At 34.2% G+C, this 26,987-nt stretch overlaps 1 protein-coding gene across 1 annotated transcript; it reads left to right on the top strand.

Annotated features, from left to right (window-relative positions):
* The first annotated feature begins 331 nt into the window (after positions 1–331).
* LOC134236377 (fibronectin-like) lies at positions 332–26,987 on the top strand. The gene is given in 6 exon segments (XM_062718539.1): positions 332–515; positions 13,434–13,727; positions 18,487–18,598; positions 18,780–18,954; positions 25,925–26,128; positions 26,418–26,987. Coding segments are annotated over 6 exon segments (1,539 nt in total).

Here is a 26,987-nt window from a genome sequence, read left to right as displayed (position 1 = left end):
TCAGCAAAAACACCCGGAAGTTGATAGATGAAAGAAAAGACATGAAGACAAAGATAAAGAACACAAGATCAGAAAGAGTCAAGACTAGATTGAAGAAAAATTACAGAGAGAAAGACAAAGCAGCCATGAAAAGTGCGATAGAGGAAAAGAGGAGATGGCTGGCAGAGAAAGCTGAGCAAGCAAAGAAAGCAACCGAGAACGGGAGGCATAAGAAACTGTACAGCATAGTAAAACAGCTGACAAGAAACTTGAAGAAAGAGTAATAAACAACCAGCACTTTGAGGAGCAAAGATGGAGAGCTGCTGAAAAATAAAGAAGAGAGGCTACCCAGATGGAGGAAAAATTTAGAGGAAGTACTCAACAGGGACACTCCAGAGTTACCACCAAAAAATGTACAGGAGGAGGGAGAAGAGAGATAACTGCAGAAATGTTCAAGGCAGATCTTGATAAGAGCTGCCAGGAATTGAAGCACACCTTTGACCACATATGGAAGGAGGAAAGGGTGCCCAAGAGAGGTAACATACATGACTGCAGAAACTTGAGGGGTACATTGCTGCCACTAGCCAGCAAAGCACTCACTCAGCAGGGTCATCATCAACAGAATACAGACTGGAGTAGACCGCATCCATAGGAAACAGGAGGCAGGGTTCCGGAGAGGGACTATCAACCAGACTTACATCCTGGAACAAGTCAATGAGTGGAATGCTACACTGTACATCCATTTTGTGGAGAAAGCTTTCGATTCGGTGCACAGAGACAGCCTTTGAGCATAATGAAGAAATATGGAATACCCAGAAAAATGATTACGATGTTCAAAGCCCTGTATGACAATTTTCAGTGTTCTGTGATTGATGAAAACGAGAGACAACAGACCCCTTTCCTGTGATGACTGGTGTCAGACAAGGATGCTGCATGTCAGGCTTCTTGTTCCTCCTAATGATAAACTTGGTTAGGCAGCAGACTGTCAGAGAAAAGAGAATAGAAATTGGATGGGACTTCACCGCTATGCTTGAAGACCTTGACTTTGCGGACATTGCCCTATTGTCATCAGCAATGAACATTTTCAATTAAAGACAACAAAACTGGAAGAAAACTCCGCAAAAGTTGGATTCAAGCTGAATGCCAAGAAGTGCAAAGTGATGAAGATACGAGGGCTGTTCAATAAATAATGTCCTCGGTGCTCGGAAAGAAGCAATAGACGCTTATCAGATTTTGTCTTAATGATTTAACTTAATATTCTCTTTCATTTAAAACACATGTCCGTAACATTTTTTATCCAATTTCTGATTGTTTTTAGAACTCATTTTTGGGTATGACCCTTAGTATAATGGAATATGGCAGATCCTATGATTTCCTGGACTTGCTTCTTCCTTCTGAAAGGTGTTTTTTTCAAGTTTAGAAAATGAAACAAGTCAAAAGGCGAAAGATCTGGCGAATATTTTTAATGTGAAAAACTTTAACTTTCTAATTATCCCAAAAATCATTTACCCTTCAGGACGTGCGGGTTTGGACGCCGTCATGAAGAAATTTAATGTAGTGGATTCATGATTCCGGTTCCTTCTTCGATTTTTTGCAAAAAAAAATGCTTTCTAGACTCCTACAGAAATTAATCGGTCTCCCCAAATACGAAATTGAACAACAAAACCGCTAATCGTTAATAATGAAGAAAAATTCATATAAATCTGTCTGTGTGCTCTTGCAATTCTTTGCTCTTCTTAGACCTTTGCTGTTTTGTCAAGTACATCTTATTGTAAATTTTGTTTTGAGGGTTTTAAGCAATATATTCAAGTTTCATTATCTGTTTGAATTTCAAACAAACGTGGATAACTACAATTACTAATATATTAAAATAATTGTTTAGGTATTCTTACACGCTCTCTTCACTCAGTTTTCAAAACATATGGTGATCTTTGAGTACTAAGCTTTTTTACTGTCAAACGTTTCTTTAAAACATTGTAAATTACCCCCAAAATGATGCCTATCAATTTTGCTATGTGTTTTAAAGTCAATCATACATCATTAGTGATTATTTGTTGAATTTTGGCAAACAGTACATTAGTAGTTATAATTCTTTGTTGGCAAGGACGGTGCCCATTTTTGACGCCCATTATATAATTGATTATCATTGAAATCCACCTGCTTATTTGTCTATAAAACAGACATTGGTTGCCGTAAATTTTACATATTTCAGTGCATATTTCTTTGATATTCTTAACAAGTTTTGCAGCAGCTTTAATGAAGCGTTTAATTTCACTCTAGTTTACTGATTCTCTACCATTCATTTTTAATGCAGTGTCTCGAATAGCCCTTGTTTTGCAGCTTCTCACAATGAAACTATGTGATGAAAAGTGGTAACATAAACTGTTATGAATTCATTAAAGATTCAATGAGAGAAAGTCAAGATTAATGTCATATGATATCTGTTATATATGTCATACAGTTCAGGACATTTATTGAACAGCCGTCTTAAATAGCAAGAGTGAAATAAGCTGACAATAGGAAACAGCGAAGCCGATGGGGTGGACAGCTTCACTTACCTCGGCTCCAATGTCACCAAGGATGGAGGAGGAACTGCTGACATCAGGGAGAGGATAGCACTGGCCGGTGCATCCTTCAGGAGGCTAGCCAACATCTAGAATACTACAGACATCGGTAGAAACATAAAAGTCTCCTTCTTTAAGAGCCTGGTCCTCTCTGCATTGTTATGCGCATGTGAAACTTGAAGCTTACGAAGACAGAGGAAAAGAAAATTGACATCTTTCAGAACAAGTTCCTCAGAAGGATTCTTAAGTTCAGATGGCAGCAGCATATCCCTAACAAGACAGGTCTGTAGATGGGAGAAGCAGAAACAATCAGAGGCTAGGTGAGAAGGAGGAGATGGACTTGGATCGGCCATGTGCTTAGGAAGGATCGCACGGATTACTGTGTTGTGGCTTTCAGAAGGACCCCTAACGGGTTAAGGAAGCGAAGCCGCCCCAAGATAACATTGCTGCGGATGGTGGAGGTGGAGCGAAACAGAGCAGGCTGGAACTCCTGGAACACGGCACGCCATGTAGCCTCATACCGGTCCTAGTGGAAAAAAGATGTTCAGGCCTTGTGTGCCTCCTGGCACGGAGAGAACTAAGGTAAAGGTAAGGTCATAAAGGTAAAGTTACCTTCCCAAAAATAGCTCAATATCTGCAAGCTTTTTTGGAAAGAATGCAGGAAACATTAATAAATTAAAAAGATCGTAAAACCATCAAAATCATTAAAGTGGAACAAAATGCAAACTTGACCAGTAACCCATCAATATACACTCACATACTAAATATCAGCTTAATATCTGCAAGTGTTTTGAAATAAAGTATGGAGAACCAAGTGGGGCAGACTACAAGAAAGACAGAGGGACAGACGGACGGACTCAGAGGAAACTTATAGTCCCCTCCGCTTAAAATGACATGGGAACAAATTTTAACAAGTATTATATAAATTTAATTTCATTTTAATCAATAACATTTAATAATTTACGAAGGTTGTGCGAAATCCATTTGTGATAAGGCCAACAAAGGGCATGAATTGTAGACTTGTGACTAAAGCTTAAAATGATAAATTTATGGAAATTAATATGCTTCTGAATAAAAATTGACAATTTTTTGCAATTGAAGAGAATTCTTTTTTAAAATCTAACAATGTAGCTTTGGGACCTAATCCGCACCGGATTCATTTTTCCTTGCCTTGTTTATCTTAGACTTTGTGAATTAAATTCTAAAATTCAGAGAAAGGACAAATTGTTTTACTGTTTATTTATATGAGACACATCCTGTGGGGATCCGGGTTAGAATAGGTCCTCCCCCCTTGCTTGTCGTAAAAGGCTTTGTGGGCACAGCAGGTGTGGCATGGCTCAAAGGCCGTAAGTGCCGAATAAAATTTGCAGCCCTTCACCGGCAATGGTGACGTCTCCATATCAGTGAAATATTCTGGAGAGGGACGTTAAACAGTATACAATCAATCATATATGAGACGCTTACTCCCTTACTTTGTGGGCTATGGAGAATAAAAGCAAGGACAACACCTCAGGGGCCAGAACATTTAGAGGTATCGTGTAGGAGATCAGGAGTGTGAGTAGGATGTATTCTCCAATGTGTTCTTCAAAACCACTTTCCTTTAAACCTTTATAGTTCTAGTTATTTTGCTTTGTTTATATGTCCCCTGCTACAAGGAATTGCATTATATTTTTTTCAATATTTGGGATGTCTTTGATTTTGATTGTAACCCAAAACATGGTTCATATCTTTAGTCCTCTGCCGGTGAAAACGGAGGGGACTATAGGTTTCCTCCCCGTCTTCCTAGCTGTCCCTCTGTCTGTTTCTCAGTCTTGGTTTTCCTCACTATTTGCACGCGTGGCGTAATGTTTGGGCGTCTGCTCTATATTCGCGAAGATAGGAGCTGATCCCTACGTCGCGGATTCGAATCCCACTGTGGGACGTGAAGAAGACTGGTCCTTTGGATGAGACCGTATAAAGTGAGGTATTGTCGCAGTAGATTCTGGCACGAAAAATATCCCTCACTGCTCAATGGCCGTAAGTGCCGAGTATAAGACAAAATTAATTTCAGCTCTCGAGAGGGACGTTAAATAAAATACAATCAATTAATTTGAAAACCTGTAGATATTGTGTTGGGGTTTTTTGGTATGTGAGTGTAACTGTATGAACTAGAGATTAAGTTTGCATTTCGCCCCCCCCCCCCCTTTATTTTTTTTTTAAGTGCTTCCGCAACTTTTTTCCGAAACGCAAGCAGATATTGAGCTGATTTTTTTGTATATGTACGTTTATTTTGATGAGTTATAGATCAAGGTTGCACTTTCTCAGTAATTTTTAACAGTATTGTGGCATTTTAGATAGGGAGCATATTACACTTGCCGGTAGGACACAGCAATTGCTAATGCAATGCTTTCAGAATGCTTTTCCTCCTAAAATAAGTAAGAAAACTACGGTAGTAAAACTTCATAGATAACGTAAAATCAGAAACAGTTGATCATTTTGACTGATTTCTTATTTTTGTTTCTCAATCATAAGTCAAAAGGCGTGCACTTTCACGAGTCCCTGACCAATTTGGAGCATGTTACCTCAAACTTACAAGGTTCTTTTCTGATAATGTCTCATAAATAAAACAAAAGTAATAAACAAATCAACTGACTAGTCATTGAGGGGTTAAATACACTGACCTATCGGAAGGCAAATGTGAATCTATTCCAAATTATATTGTTCTGAAGTAGCTTCGATAAGAAGTTCGAGGCAAAATGTAATCTTATCCTCGATGAATTAGCACGTATGTAAAACCTATCACAAACCAATTTAGAAATTAACAAGCAGCAGTATAAATCATGATAGGATTTTTATTGACCATTAAGTACTAAGTAAATACTATTAAACAAGATTGTAAATTTATCTTTGTTATTCTACTCCACGGTTACTGTTTTAATAAAAAAAAACAATTTTTGGAAACTTGAAACGGGGTAAGTTTTAGGCAGAGTGAAGATGTAGTATTTATTAATTCACAAGTCATGAATATGGAAAGAACAAACGTTATGTGTAGAATATTAAAAAAACGAAAAGCATGATTTTAATATACATCAACAAGATCTGATGCTGCCCCTAGGATGCACGTTTGAGAAAACTTCAGAACTCCTACGAGCATTTAACGCTGTCTAATTTACATTGATCAAATAACATTGGTTATTTCCCGGACTTCAGCTTATGCAAACATTATGCTTGAGTTTCTGATTGACAATATCTATGTAGTTATTTGGAGACCTAGTCCTGGAATTTCCGTGGGTACCAATCGCGTCCCATTATTATCAGAGCTTTTTGAATTCATATGAAGCAGAAAATTTATTAAATATTTTATAATCGAAACGGAAATTCTTGCTGTGGTCAAGTTACCATATAGACATTTTGACGACATATTATTTGATGATATTAACAATGGTTACTTCCATTCATTTGTCGACGTGATATATCCCACTGAGCTTGAAATAAAGAGAACACGGGGTCTGTTACATCTGGTTCAAAATTTCATACCGTATTTTACTAAAAAGATATATTTATTTATATGGAATGACAGCAAAACTTTATGAGAAGCGTAATGAGTTAAAGTTTTCAATCGTCAACATCCATTACTCTCTTTTTACCTGCATAATTATATGATTTATGTCTCTCTGTTGATTACATACGCAAGAGCATGCTCTACATACAGATAATTTTTAACACAATGCAAGCTACAGACTAAATAGTTGATGAAACAAGAACACTTTCAGTTTCATTTAAAGTTATCATTTCTATGAAACCTCATATTAACATATATTCAAATATTAGAACCTACTGTATTCTACAAATAATTGTACCTAACTTCAATTAATTAAACCTTTCTCTAAATGAATTGAAGAGGTTACATAGTCTTCAATTTATTTAAAGAAAGGTACAATTGAATAAAAGATAAGTACAATAAATTTATAAAAGGGTACAGTTGAAACATATCCACAAAGGATTTGAAGATATGTACAATTCTATTATACTTCGTGATCTCTCCCTCCAACACCGACTTGAACATGAATGGACCTGCGCGGGTATTTTATATTTTATTTTACCAGTTGTTTTTGTCAATATATTTTTGATTAAAGATAGGTTCAATTTAATTTGACCTATCTAAAAATCATTTACACCTATCTTTAATTTGTGGCATTTGTATTTCAAATCAATAATATCTGTCTTCAAATCAATTGCACCTATTTTTAAATGAATTAAAGATACTTACGTTTTTATATGCTAACTTTAGGTCATTATACATTCATACATAATATCATTTCGGTCGTTATGCAGTCAATTATCTATGGGTTTTCACACTTTCACGATCATGACAAGGATCCCACTTCGGGTGTGAATGTTCGACAGGGAAACTTACTCCTCCATGGCACTTAATCCCACCTCCTGTGTATTAAGAGGTTTGTGTGTTCTGATCCCGATTTATATTGTGTGTATTGTTTCAGTGGGTTCTTGGCTTGTTAAATGTTTATTATCTTCATTTTTAAAAATAAATGTATTTTTGAAATTTTGACGCCCGCCAGCTGAAAGACTGGAATTCACTACATTTTTCCCCATTAACTTTAGGTACCTCACTAGTTGTGAAGTGTCCAGCCAGACATTAATTAAATGGTGAAGAAGAACATAGATATACATAAGAGTTATATTTCAGACACAATTTAGAGCATTGAAGTGGTAAATTTTTTCGTTTGAATTAAAAGTTCGGGTGTTTTTATCGAACGTTAGTTGTTAAATATATTGACACACCCATTTCTTAAAAAAATGAAAAACATTTGCCATAATGCTTCAGGACAGAGTTTGCGACAAGCAACGTGAGATTCACTGAATTGGATTTTTTTAATTAAAAGAGAGATCTAGAGTTAGAGACTCTCTTATTATGTAAAACACGTATTAAAAAAGTACTGATATGAATATGTACATAATAATGACTTTATCATGTTTGCTGGAGTTACCATAACACGTGTTAGTCAAATACGTGCTTACTAATGCCTTAGTCACATTTCCCGGCCGGTGGCCGTAGACTGGTGGTAATCCTTGGTAATACGTGCTACGAGCGATGCCGCAACATCGGTCCACATCGGCCTTGTAGTCCCTAAAGTATCAGTCACATTATCCAGCAATGGGGTAAACAATGAAAAACCAATGCGTTTTTTTTTTGAAAAAACGGCGTGGTTGCCGACCGGACACCTAGAGTAATCGGACGGTGACTGAAGCCATTTGGCGAATCAGTGGGGGTCATCGGTAGGAAATAAGTTGTAGTTAAAATCAGCGATGTCTCCACCGATGCCCCACATCGCTCCTCATCGGCAACCAATCATTAACACATCTTTCAAGGATTGGCCGATGTATGGCCTAGCATCGTCAAGTGTTTTTGAATCTGAGGTCATTGGGGGTTGAATGGTGGGCAACAGACATCAGTCGATGTTCGACCAACATAGGCCCATAGTCGACTGGCGTACAAACGATGTTCACCAGTGTATGAGCTATGTAATATACATCGGCCGATTACCCTCGAACACCACGGATTACCACTGATTACCACCGGTCTACGGCCAATGGGAATTGTGACTAAGTCATAAAGAATCAGTCACATTATCCACCGATAGGGTACACGTTGGGCAACCAATGCATTTTTTGATAAAAATGGCGTGGTTGCCGGACGTACTTATGCCTTAATCACATTTCCCGGCCGGTTGCCGTAGACCGGTAAGCCGTGCTGTTAGCGATGCCCCAACATCCTTCTACATCATGCAAGTACATGTAGTTCTTCAAGTATCAGTCATATTATCATATGATGGAGTATACGATGGGCAACCAATGCGTTTTTTAATAAAAGTAGCATGATTGCCGGCCGGACTTATGCCTAGGTCACATTTCCCGGCCGGTACAATCGGTGGTAGGCTCACATCGCGATGCATTGCTATCATAAAACGATGTGTTGGGTATACCAGGGTAATAAAAATGGCGTGGTTGCGGCCGATGTATTTATTGCTACATAAAACGCTCATACGTACATTGGTGAACATCGTTTGTACGTCGGTCGACTGTGGGCCAGTGTTTGGTCGAACATCGACCGATGATCGGCCGGTGTCTGTTGCCCACCACTCAAGCCCCCAGTTACCTCGGATTCAACGGACACTTGACTATGCTCGGCCATACATCGGCCTATCCTTGAAAGATCTGTTAATGATGGGTTGCCGATGAGGAGCGGTGTGGGGCATCGGTGGAGACATCGCCGATTTTTATCTGTAACTTATTTTCTACCGATAAACCCCACCGATTCGCCAAATGGTCTCAGTCACAGTCTGATTACTAAAGGTGTTCGGTCGGCAACCACGCCATTTTTTCATCACGCCATCGCTGGATGATGTGAATGATATTTATAGGTGTCCGGCCGGCAACCACTCCATTTTTTTCAAAAAACGCGTCGGTTTCTCATTGTATACCCCATCGCTGGATAATGTGACTGATACTTTAAAGTGTTTACGTAGACCGTCAATTTGAGTGGCTATTGTATAAAAATTTTATGGAAACAGGTTCTACAGGTATTCAAATGAACCATTAGACAGTTTTTTTTCTTTTCTAAAGTATCAGTCTCATTATCCAGCGATGGGGTATGCGATGAGAAACCAATGCGTTTTTTTTTTGAAAAAACGGCGTGGTTGCCGGCCGAACACCTACAGTAATCTGACGGTGACTGAGGCCATTTGGCGAATCGATGGGGTCATCGGTAGAAAATAAGTAGTAGTTTAAAATCGGCAATATCTCCACCGATGCCCTACATCGCTCGTCATCGGCAACCCATCATTAACACATCTATCAAGAATTAGCCCATGTATGGCCAAGCATCGTCAAGTGTCTGTTGAATGAGGTCATCATTTTTAAGGTACAACTTAATTTCTACCGATGATCCCCACCGATTCGCCAAACATGGCCCATACCGTCCGATTGCTAAAGGATTCGATGTTCACCAATGTATGATTGATGTAATATACATCGGCTGATTACCCTTGAACATGTTTGATGATTAGTAATGCATCGCTGAGCCTTTGTAAGTCCAGTCGGCAAACACACCATTTTTTTCAAAAAACGCGTCGGTTTCTCATTGTATACCCCATCGCTGGATAATGTGACTGATACTTTAAAGTGTTTACGTAGACGGTCACTTTGAGTGGCTATTGTATTTATGGAAACCTGTTCTACAGGTATTCAAATGAATCATTTGACCGTTTTTTCCCATAAGAAATGGATGTGTCATTATATGAAAATCAACGTGCTAAAGATGGCTCAAAACGTTCCATATCTAAAACGAATAAATATACCACTTCAATACGCTTCATTATAATTGATATGTATTCAGTGTAGAGTGTTTAGTGATACAAAATAATTGTTACCTTCCATGATTATACATAATTGAAAAAAAAGGTTATAATCACCAAAGTTTTAATTTAAATTTTACTAAAAGTAGCGCTAACATATCTTGAACCGATACATTTTTTTATTTACAAGACAGTGTTGTTTGAACTAGTTGAGAATAACATTCAAGACTGCACCTCCGAACATAAAAGTCTTTAAATGGACAGTCAAACTTTTATCGAAATTTTGAAGTACATACCCATTGGATCCATGAATAAGGCCATATAATGGGACCTATTTGGTCATATAGTGTTATCAGAAATTTTTAAAAATTGTTTTGTGATGTGCCTTTTTTGTTCAATACATCTTTAAAAAGAAACATTTAGATATTGAGTCTATTTTTCTTTATCAACGAGCAATATTTGTTTATTTCTAGATTATAGTTTCATTAACAGTCTTTTTTATGTATTCCCTTCCGTTCTCCTTGTATACTAATGGTCGATTGCTAATGGGTTTTGTTGATTCATATAGAACAAAATATTGAAAAATGGAAAGGAATTTGGCAGAGGAAGAGAGCTGATATTACTAGGAATGTAACACCATTTTCTAATTTAATGTTTTTCTTACTGATCAAATATCCAAGTCTGCCTCGATCTGTTAATTTTTTTTTTACAAGGCATATAAACACTTTTGTCTTACTGAATTCTTTTTAGTACCACTTTGCAAAGTAGACAGTGAAACAAAAATTGGTCAAATATATATCACCAAATTCAACAAAAGCTTACTTACACACTGCTTAAATTTGATTTCTATTTTCAACATCAATAATTTTTTACGTCATCAGGCAACAGGAAGTATATTAAATAAATAACAGGTTGTCCTTGAAAACTGCATGTATCATTAAAAAGTACAGGGTATTGACATTAAAAAAAAGCAAAAAAAATAAAATGAAATATATTTTATGTTATTAATCCAATATTTTATATTAATGTGTCGTAAAAAAATATCGACTATTTCTAAGAACAGTACATGTACGAGTATATACAGAAAAAGCATTAATTATATCGTTCTTAAAATCTCCGCCTCGTACGGAGGGATGGAAAGTTCACAGTCAAAACTTAAAGTTCGGTTTCAGTAACTTTCCAGGGACAATTCCATATCATATCTTTACTGAGGAAGATAGAGCGACCAAAAATATTTCGGAGATCTATTTTATTTTTTCCCTGAATTCTGCAAGATTTTTTTTCAGATTTTACGCTTTCGTGATGGTCAAATAGTGTTGATATTGTATTCTTCCTTTAAATGAGTATTGCTTCGTATTATTTAGGATTTTGAAAGTCCATTTAAATTAAGGATGTGTTTATCGATTTGATGAAATAAGCATGTACAAGGACGATGCTTTAGAAAGTGGTAATCCTCTTCCTGGATCAGCTTTAACAATAAACAAACAAAATGCTTCCTTGAGATCTCGAAGAATATCATTTGTATTTTTGAGACCATTAAAATGATTATTTACAAGTGTCTTAATGCTTCATCTAAAATTTCCAAGGTGTGAATGGTAAATTTTTTAAACAAACTAGGACCTCCTTACGGAATTAAAGTTTTCCGTGCTTTACGTTAGAAAATTATTGCAAAAAGTTCATAAATTAAAGAACGGTGGACATTTGGACTTGCTTGCAGGTATGGAATGTGCTTGAAGGGGAGAAATTATCCAATAAAAGACCAGGAAAAGGTACCATGTGATTTATTTTTTCTGGACAAACATTCCCAGCCGAATATGGGGTCCTTGGTTTGGAATCGTGGATTTTTGTCCGATAGTGTGATAGGAATTCGTTAAACTCTACAGTTTATGGGGTGAAAGAAACATGTAGTTTATAAAGTGTCAAGAGTCACATTTGTTCAAACATTTAACTGAATGGAATGTTTTATGCTGAGCGATGAATTCAGTTTAGGAGAAACAAAGTCACCTTGATCCTAGTTTGCAATGATTGTGCAAGTTTACACCAGAGATAAGATACTGCAGGTTGATTCCATAAGAGAACTTTTATTGCAATAACTTTAAAAGCAGTTTTTACAAGTAAATGTGGAAATGGGGTATAAGTATTTTAATCTAATTATCCCCTCTTTTACGATTCAAAAGAATAAAACAAGATACAATATGTGGATAGTTTTTTTTCTAGATCTTTTTTTTTCAATTCTATACTTTTGCTTAATTCTGGATATTCATAGAGTAGCTTCAACAGATTACACTAAAATGGAACATGATTTTGATTTACGTCAGGGTTCGTTTATGGGATTATCGGACATTATCAGCGGATTTTTGGATTTGTTTGGCGGTGATGCGGTCTTTTATCAACGAGATGAGGGTCTTGTCAGAATTTGCGCGTGATTGCCTCATACAATAAAGCCCTGAGAAACGCCATGGTCCAATAGGGGTCCCCAGTAATTAACATGACTCCGTTGTCATCTACAGCACAATAAGCGACCACGGCTTGTCTAAAGCCTGTTCTTCGTTCATTTCTCAGTATGGGTGTAGGTTTTAATTAATATGCGAATAATGTTTCTAAAATATACAATCGTAAATTACTCAGGCGACCTTCCATATATGATTTGGTCCTTATCTCTTGATACCGTAAATAAACAGGGTAGGCAGGCCTCATCCAATGAAAGCTTTTTTTCCTATTTCAATCCTGAAATTTATGTCGTTTCTGTTTTAAATACTGAATGTGTAAAATGTCAAAAAGTCAGTAAGCCTGGAGCCCTTTGACATCTGTTGGAAATATTATGTGGACAATCGAAGAATGGTTAATACTTATTTCAGAAACCTTTATCTTGATTTGACATTAGCTTTTATTTTTTCGCTCTGTTTACAATATTGCTCTGGTGAGTATTTGAATTTATTTCTCCATATATTTCATCATCAGAAAAAATAACTTTGTTAATTTTATATTTAGCATATCTAGAGACTAACATACACATATAAAAAAAAATATCGGAATTCAAAGACTTTATAGCGTTAATCTTCCTGGAAACAGTTTTTTCTTCGCACGAAAGAGAAATACCGGTAATAATATGTAAAGTATTTTTAATTCAAACTTCGAAGTTGAATTTAGTTGCAAGTGATATGAAATTACTTTATCGTAGTATTCAATTATTTTTTAAATAATCAATTTCAGAAAGAATTGATACTGTGAAATTACATTGTCTACTACCACTTACACCGTATATATGTATAGAGAAACCGATTCACAATTAATACAAATTAAACAAAAATAATTATCTGAAAAACTGAATAATTAACTACCATCAGCATCAATTAAACAGGTAAATTAAAGACAAAAATTAAAAAAAAAATTCATGCTTTTTATTACACCTGAATCAATTTTGACTTGAATTGAAAAAGGACTCTATCAACAATACATTTATAGATCAGTTTTTATAAAATGCTCCTCATATACATTTTTAATCAAAACTTTCATCAGGCATATTGTTTTGAAGGTTTCTGTAATAATAAACCATCGGGTGTTCGTGTATCCCAAACTGAACCGAAAAAGATCAAAATATCCTGGGATATATCTGATATCAGTTGTGGGATACTTCAGTATGCTGTCCATTATGAAATTAAGGAACCTCTCACGGTATTTCTCGGGGTTAATGTGACCGACCTCCAACAGAACAGCGTGACTGTCAGCGTCACGCCGTCATTTACCTACAATGTCTACGTCAACGGTCTGACAGCTAGTGCGGAACCGCCCACACCGGGGTCCGTGTTATACACCGTCCCCAGCATACGTAAGTAACTTCATTAATTAAAAGAGTTCATCATCTTTTTGTTTAGCATAGAATAATGTTTAACTAATGTACATTATGTATAATTTATTATATATTATAAAATCTAAATGTCGAATTGAAGGATAAAAAATGGACTCTTTTTTATGTAGAAGATTTTGAAGAAGTTTTGCTTCATATGTATGCAATGATAAGTCTGTTAATAATGGAGTGCAATTACGACCCATGGAAATTCCAATCGATTATTGGAAGACTTCTTATAAAGATATTGTCAATCAGAAACTCAAATGTCATTTTACGGAGTTCCTGTGAGTACCATCAGAATGATTTCTTACAAAATTATTCTGCAGAAGACCAAGATATTGAAATTTACAAGTTCTATTTCTTAAGCAGTTGCTTATGATATCAAGAAGCCTGGACTTAAATTTATATGTTTGCATAAAGTGATGACAATTCGTACGTTTTGATGTTTTTTGATTTTGTTAGTTTTTGAGATATCAAATTTTCAATAAGTTCCTTGCGGTTTCCACATCTGGTTTACACTACTTCTAAAGTAGATTGCTATATAATAATCTTGAAATTTTTCCTTCATTGTTTTTAATGTTTTAGTGAGAATTATAGAAAATGGTTTGGTAGAACATTAATTAGAACCTGCTATGTAACTTTGTAAGAATTTGCATGTACTTTAAGAATCCATTGCAGGAATGATAAGTCAAATTTCATTTGAATGTGGAGAAAATTAAAGGAAAAAAACATTTTACAATTGCCCTCTATACTATTGAAGAATTTGCTCTTGATAAAGGAATTATGATATTAGATGGATTACCACTTGCACAATTAAATCAATTCCCCCTAAAATACAGTTTACATAATGAGCTTTACAAAGACAATGATGTTACCTTTTCATTGTTTTCTTACATATTAATTAATATACAAAGAATGGTGTGTTTTTATATTGCGCCTAACCGTTGAATGCGAGCTTTTTAAAATTCCAACTGATGCGTTTAATCCATGCTGATAAAGTGCAAATGTTTGGCCCATAGCACAGAGTAAATTGTCAATGAATTCATAATATTTATAACATTTTGGTACAAGTATCAGATGTGGGGAGAGGTTGAGGTCCTCAATACTAACTATAATCATGTCACCAATAATGACCCAGCGGGTCCATAGTTGTACGAAGAAGGAAAACAGAGACACGTTAGAGGAAATGTTTAAGATGTTCAATTTTTTTCTAGTAAGTAAAATTATATAAAAGAAATAATCGAGGAATATTCATAGTTTAATTCTACCCTTACGTTTTCTAATATATCAGCCTCTACCGCTGCATTTCATTTCCGGAAATATTTTTTTATTTCATTTCCGACATTTTTTGTTTTCATTTCCGACATAATTTTGTTTTCATTTCCGGAATTTACCTGTGCGGTAATTCAATGTTTTCTAAGTGAAAATGGAATTTTAAAAGTATTTATTACAAAATATTGATGAAAAATTAAATAAATAAAAAAAAAACATCAACACATTTAAGCATTCTTGAGCAATAAGTCTAGGTAAAAGAGTTCAATGAGCATAAACTTTTTCACCACATCTAATATGCATTAAATTAAATGTCAGTGACAGCACCACACTTATGTACAAGTCATTGATAGATTTACAAAACTCAGATATTGTATTTCAATGATTTATTTATGATTTTTTCTTTAAATTTATCATAAGTAAAGTCTTAAGATCTGTTACTAAAAGTACTACTTATGTTTTTGAAAATTGTCGGAAATGAAAACAAAAAAATGTCGGAAATGAAAAATAAAAAATGTCGGAAATGAAAAGTTGATAATTACCAAAAATTCCGGAAATGAAATGCAGCCACATCTACATGTTGTTGTTAAAATGTTTATCTTTAGGATAATGTAAACGGTACCCGAAATCGGACGAGACTATAAGTGGCCTTGTCCTCGGTTTGTTAGTCTGTTTGTCTGTCCAAAGATTTTAGCCATACTTTTTTTTAAACACTTGAGGCAAGAAGTCTTACGTTTTATATAAAAGTGAAACTTGGTGAGTTGATTTGTTTTCAACATTTTCTCTCCTATAACTGTTGCAATTATTTTGCTGCTTTTTGGTTTGTGAATCTATTTTGATGAGTTATAGACCAGATTTGCATTTTGGAATGAGTCTTTTTTAACTTTTAAGATGAACGAGATTAGCCTAGCTGGTAGGGGATTATTATTGCTTGTACATTAGTCACAGAATGCTTGTTTATGTTTTATTTCATGCTGAATATTCTAATGTAATCACACTTAATATATCTAAAAGTTGCAGTATTATGAACGTTTTCAGCTAACCATTCATAAATTATATCTAGTGAGCTACAGTGTACTAGTAGTATTAAAAGTATGGTTTGTCGGAATTTTTAAATAACATAACTGATAAATGATATTTGAGATTGCATGGATTTTATTTCATTTGCAAGTTTGATTTTAAATTCAAGGAATGCAGTTTCATTGTGCACGTTTGAATGTGTTGCTATATTCGTTGTTTGCCAACAGCCTACAGAATCCAGGGCATTAAATAGACAATCCCGAATGTTCATTTTGTTGGAATGTTTGTATTTTCCCTTTTATTAATGATCTATAATTTATTCCTGTGATTGGGGGCGATATACCACAATGTCAAAGCACCAATTTCTTCTTTCCTGATCATTATTTACGACCTGTGTATATTATACATCTTATTATGTACATCATTTATTTATTGGCACTGGAATTTAGAGTCATCTTATGACGGTGCAGGTAGTGCATACCAGGATGAGTCGGCGATTTTATCCATTGACTAGTATCACTGAAAATAAAGTTAAATATTCCGGACAGGAATTTTGCAAAATTTGATAAAACTGCTTCTGGAGAAGAAATTGGTGATCGAATAGTGAGAATATAAATCCAGAGTTTTTATCTGAACATATTTTAATTTTTAACACAAAAGGATCAGAAACAATTTTTACAACTTACAAGTCCTTGTCCTGGTGTTAGTAAAATTGATACAGTTAGTACAATTGTCATAAAACATTGTTTCAAAGTAAAATTTTTTTTTATACAAAAAACCTTGTCAATTTCCCAACAAAAATCATAAACATAATTTTTTTTTTCTATACCAGCCATGTGTCTGTGGAAAGTAATGATATTTATAATAAGTATATGTTTGGAAAAAAAGTGGGGGGGCTAAGTCTATACTAAGTATACATTTGGAAAGAAAGTGGGGGGGCTAAGCCCCCCCGGTTCCGACGCCTATGTAAAAATAACATAGTAAAATCCAGAATTATGATGCAAAGTTCAGTATCAAGATACTGGATTGAGAAATCTCCTCCAAATATGAACATTCTGAGAATCTAGTTCAGTAACTCTCTTTTTCGTCTTTAAAGTATTACATAGAGAAGAACCAATTAATAATTTAAAACCGAAAAAGTTAGTTTAATTGTACTCATTATTATCATGTTTATACCTAACATAATAATCAGTGTTATTTATTTAAATATGATAATTACAAAATTATGAGAGAAAAAATTAACAAGATATGTTTGTGTAAAGTGATACCCCCTGATGGCAGCCTGTGGTGAATGTTTAAGTTTAAGTTTCTCAAATGCAAGTCAAACTCCAAGCTTGATGTCATGCAAGACATCAAAATAGTTCGAATTAAAGAAAGGACTTTTATCACTGAATTTACCTGTGAAATATGAATCAGCCGTTCACAATTTGTGGCCAAGACTAATTTTTTTAAAAATTGAATCATACTTCAAATTCAAAATTAATGATGCTCGGAGAAAAGGCGTTTTACAAAGTTAAGGGCTTTTTAAGTGGGTTAAACTCGAAGTCAAAGGTCAAAATTGTTGATATCGAAAGGAGTGTACATATCCTGTTACAAGGATAATCCTGTGAAATATGGAAGACGTAGTGCTAACCAATCAAAAGATAAGGCCAAGGTTAAAGTTTTTTTTAGTGGGCCAAAGTCAAAAAGTTAAAACTCTAAATACCCAAGGAAAGGTCTTGTCACAATGAATATACGTTTGACGTATGAAAGCCACAGCAACAAAAACTGCACAAAAGCCATGGCTACGGTGAAAATTTCATAATTTAGTATGTCAAGGTCAAAAGATTAAAAAATATTGACACCCAAGGCAAGTTTTGTCACAATGAATATATACTAGGACACATGAAGTCCGCAGCAAAAGCTGCACTAAAGATATGGCTGGGTTTAAAATATGATATTTTTTTAACAAAAGTTTGTCAAACTCCAAGGTCAATAGTTTAAATATATTCATACCCAAATAAGGGTCCAGACACGAGGACTAAGCATATGAATTGAAATATTAATTAAATGGCTCCAATTGATAACAAATTATGAGCAAAGTTAGAGTTTTTGCAAACAAACAGACACACAGACTAACAAACAGCTAGGCGGACGGACAAGGCAAAAACTATATACCCCCAAACCTTCTAAAATGATAAGAATATACCATTGCTATTTTAAACTGCCATAGATTTGTTGTGTTAATCGCTTTTAAGAGTACATACATATTGCAATGATGTAACCACAGTCACTTGACGTTTTTAACCTTTTTCTTTATTGGAAAAAATATTTCCATCCTATAATAAAATCAAGGTTATTATTAAAGTATGGGAATATTTTTTTAAATAATTTTCTTCAACGTCAAATGCCGGTGGAAGTAACTTTGTACTTCATATTTGATAATACAGTGATATGTTTTATTCAGCCCCAGACGACTTTCCTCGAATCCACGTGACCAGTAAGACTTTGACGTCACTAACAGTCGAATGGAGTAAACTAAGTATCTACCACAGATGCGGCAACGTCACCGGTTATGAGTGAGTAATGGAATTGCATATAATGAACTACCCACAATTTAAAAATTTAAATCAAATGTTAACTTTGCAAACTCCGAAAACAATTACTTATGACACACCAATTCATCAGAATACAATACAAAATTTATATTTTCATGGTACTAAATATTCATTCAGTAATATTATTCATATTTCATTGCAGTATTCTCTACCAACGTCCCGACCAGTCAGTAGTTCAGAAATCAGTGACGGGCGAGGACACCACCACGTACACCATAACTGGTCTCAGCCCTGGAACCTCGTACAATATTGTCATACGCGCAAAAAATGAGGCTGGCGTAGGAAAGTGGAGCCAACCATTTGTCACAGATTCTACTGTAGCTCTAAGTATATACGATGGAAATATCAATATAAATAAATTTATTCGTATCAATTGAATTTCTAACCAAATCATTTTCAATAATTTAAAGGTTATTAAAAGACTAGAGATACTGTGAATGAATTCACAATTGATCTTAATGCTAAACGTATACTGAATATTATGATCTAATTCCTTTCTCCTCAGCCACTAAAGGTTCTACTCCTACAACAAGCACATCAACTAGTTCATCAACAACTACGACAACAACGACAACAACGACTCCAGCCCCAACAACAACGACAACAACTTCATCAACTAGACCTACCACTACGACAGCAACAACAACAACAACAACAACAAGTAAACCAACGACATCATCGACCACCACCACCACCACCACACCAACGCAGAGCACCGCCACCACGAAACCCACAACAACCACCAGGACTCCACCTACAACTCCCTCAAACCACACCACACAAACACCAGGTACCAATAAAATAAAGACCTCACTGCAGTGGGAGTCACAATCAGTCACAGTAATATTTCTGTAAAGTTATGCCAGTTGTAAGGTTTAGTTGTTAAAAAAGAATCCAGTGTGTGTTCATCCAGAATTCATCGTACCAAGCAGACCTATCTTTATATTTATATGAAGCAGAATTTGTTCAAAGTCTTTTTCATAAAAAAAGAAAACACATTCTGTGGCCTGCTACTGTACAGCAGGAAATTAACTCGCGGAGTTAATTTTCGCTATATTCGCGGAAAAAGAAATTCCGCGAATTCAACATACAGTGAATAATTCTTAAAAAGTTTTATAAGGATAAATTGAAATCTAATTATTTTCTGTGATTAGATGTAGATTGTCTTTATAATTATGCGAGTGTCTGGATCAATTACAAACACGTAGTTGTTGCTGTTTTTAAAGCTTATTGTTTAATTCATTTCTATAGATAACGATTAATTTTGCCATCTAGTAGACTTGAATGTGATTATTTAATAAAACATGCTTGTGCGTATCACTCAGTCATTACCTTTAATCAAGGCATTTACTTAGTAAACAGGGTAACGACAATTAATTGATTTCAATTATATGATTAAAAGTTCAACATTTTTAGTACGGTATAATTTTTTTCTGATTTGGACCCGGAAATAAAAAAAAAATAAATGCGTAGCATTAATTTGACTTCAATTCGGGATCAGTCCGGTGTTTAGTTATTATTCAATCGGGATCAAAATCGACACAGTATATAGACTTTACTTTTCTGTCTGATATGCGCGATATACATTACAGACTTTCGTAATATACTATAGAGACGGGAAATAGCAGTTCACACAATATATACCTACAGAAAAATGCTTGCAAGTACTGTTTAAAAAAATTATGGTTTTTCCTTTTCCGCGAATTCAAACGACCGCGATTTGCTGAAAATTGAACAAATCGCGATCTTTTCCGACCGCAGTATTAACCTGCTATACAGTACTCGACAATTAGATATAATCGACGACGTATATTGTTAATTAACAATGGTTATTTCCATTCTTATGTTGACACGATATTATCCCATTGAGCTTGAAATAAAAGATACCACAGAGTCTGACACATATATTTCATATTTTGATATTTTACTAGAAAAGACGCTAATGGTTATCTAACAACATTTTAGCTTTATGATAAACATGTTGACGGACCTCTAAAACATCAGAGGTGGGATCGGGTGCCATGGAGGAGTGAGTATATACTCTGTCGACTGGTCACACTCGTCGGGTGCTCCTCGTCATGATAGGAAAATAACGGAAAAATCCGTCGTCAATTCAGTGTGTAATTAACGGCCTAACAGTTAGTGTGAAAAACAAAAGTAATTGACAGATTGTATTTGCTGACAAGGTCATTGTCATTGAGCTCACGAAATGATAACTTTAAAGAAGACATCTGATATTCTTGTTTCCTCAGCTTCTTTGTCAATAACTTATTCCTTTTAGAAATTGTTAATGCGTAGAGAATGCTCTTGGTATGTAATTTACTGAGAGATATACATCCCTTATGCTCGTGATAAAAATTAATTGCTGCTCATATGTAAGGGAAGTTCACAATTGACTATTGGAAAGTCTGTATATCATAAAGCTTTGTTGTTAGATTACAATTATATAACGTATTTTCGAGTAAAATATCTGAATATGAAATAAATAATTTAATTCATAAATTTATGCATAACTGTCTTGCAGTAGCATCACCAAAATTTATACAGAACGGTTAACCTAATGCTAAGAACCGGGATAATAGTCAAGAGCAAATTTTACTGACTTTAATTTTTTGCATGCATGGCCAAATTTATTTTCATGATAATTGAAAAATCTTTTTTGTTTAACTTTTTGAAGTGTATATATTATGTCTAACATTGCCTCCTTTTTTACCCGCCCTAAACCTAGCGGAAACCATGATTTACTTGTTTGTAAAGATACATATACGTGAGACTTATGCATGTACACACACCAACTCAATCATACATAACCAATAATGATCATATTCTAATGCAATTGTTTTGTAAAACACACAGTAAAACGAGCATTAACGAGCGTGAAAGCTTTTTCATTGTGACGTCATAATAGAGCGACGCAAAAATGCAATGCTCCGTGACGTATTTCATGTAACAAAATTCAACAAAATAAGACGTAAACAACAAACAAAATGCATGGATTGCATTAGAATGGGAATAACAAACTTTTAATTTGGTATTTGCATGCTGATTTAACGATCGCAAACATGTTTTACCGGCTCCGCTTACGCGTCGCCGGTAAAACTTTTTAAATCAGCATTAACGGTGATTCCCTTTTTTATACGGATACATTCGTTGATAAATCAATATGTACATTTCATGGTTCTTTTTTTCAAAGCTGATTCTTTTTGCAGATATTTAAAATGGCGAATATAATATATATATACATACTATATAAAATATAGTAGTATCTTTTCTTTGATAATCTGACTGGTCCTTATTCTGAAATATGACTTTTAACAAGCATTTGCTACCGAATCTTATTTTAAGTCTGCATAGTAAATTACACAAAAAGGTGACTTAGTTATCGCTGCTCTGATGAATTGAATATGACATTGACTCGAATAAAGGGTACTGACAATTAGATAACCGCATTGAAAAAAAGCGTCAAAAATTAGAAATACGACTGGCTATTTGGAGACATTACTCACAATAAGAACAAGTCTATCTAGACAGGTGGTAACTCCAAATGCAAAACAAATACGTAAAATGATCTGTGTATAAAGATTTGACGAATGCATTACCCTGATGGTAGCTCAACGGCGGCCTAAAATCAGCCCTAGCGATAGTGCCAAACGCCTTGTCACATCAGTTTCTTTGTGCACAAAAATTTCAATTTCTTTCAAAATAGCTAGATTAATTTGTTTTTAGTCAACCTGCATTTCTCATTAATATATATGTGACGCTTTCACAACTTGCCCACCTAAAGATTAATGTGGAAAATATACCCCTTACCATAATGGTTACCCAGAGTTTTACGAGCTGTTCTTATACGTATTATATTTTGATAACCTCGAGTATTTCAATTATGTTTAATTAAAAAAAGGCTGTAAAAATCTTGACATGAATAGAAAAGCCATAATATGATTTAATTTGTTGACATTTTGTGCAAGTTAGCAAAAGTGCAGTTTTAAAAAATGTAATTTTGTCTCCCCGGCGCCGTGTGCTGATGCAGTTTGTTTGGATTACTTTAGTTTGCAAGGTATTTATTTTTAATTAACATGGTTAAAATCTACTCTATTTTCTTAACTTTTTGAAAAAAAATCGTGAACAATTTTTTTTAATTTAAGCTGCATTTCATTGGTACATTGAGAGTTATTAAATATACACGCCAGAGTTTCCAGGAACATTTTGTCAGTTTTGCTTTTTGTTTTACTTTTTTAATTTAGTTTTTTTTCAGGCAAATTTTTTGAAGAATTAATGATTTTTATTTCTTTTTTTTTACGGTTTTAGGGAAAATTTATTTTATGTCACAGTCAGTTCATTATGACAGTTATATGGAGCTCATCCATTATTTCTTTGTTTAGTTATTTTTAAAAGATTTGTAAACCTATGGAGTATCTGAGCTTCAAACAATAATATGAGATTTAGTGGATATTTACATTTTATGAACGTTCAAAGTAAAATTTTCACCAATTTTGAACTTCGGTAACCTCGCGTTTCTTTACTTATATATTTTTGAATGACAATAATTAATTATACATGTACTTAAAAGGAATACGGTTTTTCTGCTATGTATGTTTCATCATTTCCACATATTATGTCTTTTTTCCCCTTTATTTTACTTCAATCATCGTTCCTTATTTCTGAACCAAAATTATTTTTATGTAAAAATTAAAGTATAAATAGAGTAAAACTGAAATAAATATGCTAACCGAATCTTACAAGATGTTGGACCTATAAATACATGCATTTTTCATTTATTTATACCATCCGATTCTTTCTTCATACATGTAGATTATTTCAAAAATGATTGATTTGTTATTTTGAAATTTTGTAAAACGTATATTTCTGTATTTTGAATAAAGAAAAAATATTTGACCTTTTCAAATCGTGTTTTGTCTTTGTACGGTAATAAATATTGATATGATTTACTTCATTTTACGCATTTTTGAATTATCAATCATATGATTAACCAAGTTCGAGTATAAATTTTCAAGAATGACACATATGGATATTACTATCTTTTCTATTTCGTAATTATGCCAGTCTTTTTCTTTGAAACTTTTTTATTTCTCTACGGCCCTCAACAAAGGCTACAACTGTCACAATATTTTAGACATATTACGATTTCTGCAAATATATATAGTTTCAGATATCTAAAAATAGGATAATTTTCTGGGCAAAGTAACATTAATACATTCAATAATTAAAATATTTTGGAGACTTTATTGAAATTAACTTTCTCAACTTTAATATATTCGTTAATGTACCAACTTACTTTTTTTGATTTTAAATAACACTCATATAAATATATGATTAACCAAGTTCGAGTATAAATTTTCAAGATTGACATATATGGATATTACTATCTTTTCTATTTCGTACTTATGCCAGTCTTTTTCTTTGAAACTTTTTTATTTCTCTACGGCCCTCAACAAAGGCTACAACTGTCACAATATTTTAGACATATTACGATTTCTGCAAATATATATAGTTTCAGATATCTAAAAATAGGATAATTTTCTGGGCAAAGTAACATTAATACATTCAATAATTAAAATATTTTGGAGACTTTATTGAAATTAACTTTCTCAACTTTAATATATTCGTTAATGTACCAACTTACTTCTTTTTGATTTTAAATAACACTCATATAAAATATTCATAATATTTAATATTCATAAGTAACCATTAGGACTGGTAAAAGCCTCTGGAAGCAACATGATATAAACTAAGTGCAAATACAAAGATATATTCTCCTTTTTATCAGGCAAATTTGCAAGAATTATCTTATCTTGCACCATTCTGCAATCCTGTTAAAAATTTTGCATCAATTTCTGAATGATTCAATCTGTTTAAAGTTTTCGTATTTATTACTGTTAACTGTTGTACTTTAGCTAACCCCTGATAATTTGTTGAAGATTGCTATTAGAGTTGTCCTTCTTGAGAAAGATAAATCTGTCCCTCATTTAAGGGGTGTTAAGAAAGTTCGTTCCGGGATGAAATATTTTCAAAAATTTCAAAAGTAGTGCTTTACTAAAGAGATGAATTTTCAAGTCTACAAAATCACAAGAGTGTGCTTTAAAATGATTTATAGCAATTCATTTCTAGCAGAAAATTATAGAATTTTTCTTCGATATGAAAAAATATATAATATCTTTAAAGCACCCGAATGATAGAAATGCTGGTCATTTTGAGTGAAAATAAAGGATAATTTACTTTTTTTTTCTTCATAGCTTATTTGTATCAGACAAGCTGATGAGCAGGTATTAGAGCAATAAATCACTTTTCAAAAGAATAGGTTTGTCATTTTGAATTATTTCAAAGATTTGACAATTTTTGAATAGTATTTGAAAGGATGTTTTAACCTGTATGCCTACCATATCTCACAAATGTGCGTCATCCCTGATTTTTCTGAACAAACATCATCTGTTTTAATACCTGCCCTCCCTTTATTGATTCAACAAAAGATAGTTAAAACCTTATCAGTAGCAAGAATGGACTCTGTAAACATGAAATATCACAAATTGTAAATATCTTCTCATCGTATTTCTTTTTGAAAATTAAATAAAAATGTGGAACGAACTTTCTTAACACCCTTTAGAAGCAATTTAAATTTAAAAAAAAAAAAAAAACAGCCATTCATTGCATCATCAAGAGAGATGGTATCTGCAAATTAGGAGTTAATGTTGATTATATAGCTCTATAAACAACTTACAAATGATTGTAAATTCGTTTACGTTGCATCGAGCTGGTACAGTGTAAGATTGACATTACTTCTGTATCCTGAAAAACCAGGTCCCGTGCTGGTCTTTCGATGGTGATTGAATATGGTATTCTTTATTGAAAGGAAATTGCATCTGCACTTCTTTGCTTTCTGGCGAAACAAAAATATCCAGAAATATGTTTTAGTGTTTAGACAGTTCATAGTTTTATTTGGATCCAAAACTGTTCATAATTTATACAGAATTATCTTGTTAAAAAAATTGCAATCGCCAATTTTGGAGACTTGTGGGATCTGAAAACACAGGGTGCTCTGAGAGGGGTTGAAACTTTAGATTCGTACCCGAAATGAAATATTCTAGTATATTTCTATTTTTCCTTTTTGGTATTTGAGATTACATGTACTAGTATATTATATGTATTTAATAATCCCCTTTTAGACTAAGTTAGTCTAAGTAGGGCAAGTTATATTAGAAAGTATTTATAAAAATAAAAAATAAATGCAATTGTACAATTTAATTTATACATTAGCCTATTCTAGATGAGCGCTCCAGAATCCCGCCATGACGTGAAATTCTGTTTCTCTTTCCAGCCCCTAGTGAAATGAGTGTCCCGTTTCTGCTAGCAGTGGTAGGGGGTTGTATTCTACTACTGGCCATTCTTATCCCCGTCGCTTTCTTCATCTGCCGCCATTGTTGTAAAGCTCCTGTTGGGGTCACCGAAGACAAACAAGAGAACAAACCTTATAAGGTATACCTTAAACATAAAGCAAATTCTTTTCCCTTCTAAGCTTTAGTTTTGAATTATCATTTTCAAATTGGATGTAAATGTACAGCAAACGCTACGTGACTAAATGTAATGCAGAAAATACTAGTATTCATTTTGTTTAAGATGAGACTGAAAAAGGGAATTGAAACAATGTCTTTGAAAAAGAAACCTATGAAAGTTGTAAAGGCGAAAGTTTACCCAACAGGCTTCATAATTCAGCCGTGAAATAAAGCCTTTACATGAAATCAGATTCGAAATTTGTATATTTCAGAGACAACCAGTGAGACATCCGCGAGAGAATCCGCCAATGGTTAACCTCGATGTCGCTCATCTCGTGGCCGTAGTAAACATTAATCCTAAACCTCCGCCAATGAAAAAAGTTCCAAAACCAAACGTTCAGTACTCCGAGTTTTCTTACGACAGTGGATATAGGGGACTTCAGCCGCATCACACAGGGCAGGATTATCCCAATTTACTCCGAAAAGTGCATAGAGAATCTCCAGTAGAAAAACCCGAGAAAGGGGATTCTCTCCCAATAGAAAATCCTGGTGCAGGAGATGTTCATTACAACAATGTGAAAAGTAAACACGTTTCTCACACAAACAATGTCTACATTCATAACTTCATGAAAACTGGGAGACTATTTACTCCAGACACCCCAGTAACACCATCTATTATTTACCGGAAACCTCGGGAATATTACGATACACTTCCAGTTCCCATGGACCAAGAGTCCGTGGAAAACATTCCGCTCTCACAGTATAGTCCGCTACAAAAACCTACAAGGTTTAAAGCAAGAGTCAGCTTAAATGAGCAACCTCCTCCTAATTATACACCATGA

The sequence above is a fragment of the Saccostrea cucullata genome, unplaced genomic scaffold (assembly GCF_032062105.1).
Source record: "Saccostrea cucullata isolate Sc308-1 unplaced genomic scaffold, CSIRO_AGI_Scuc_v1 ctg270, whole genome shotgun sequence".
Taxonomy (NCBI): Eukaryota; Metazoa; Mollusca; class Bivalvia; order Ostreida; family Ostreidae; genus Saccostrea; species Saccostrea cuccullata.
Note: the sequence above shows the minus strand (reverse complement) of the source record. Positions and strands in the feature narration are given on the sequence as shown.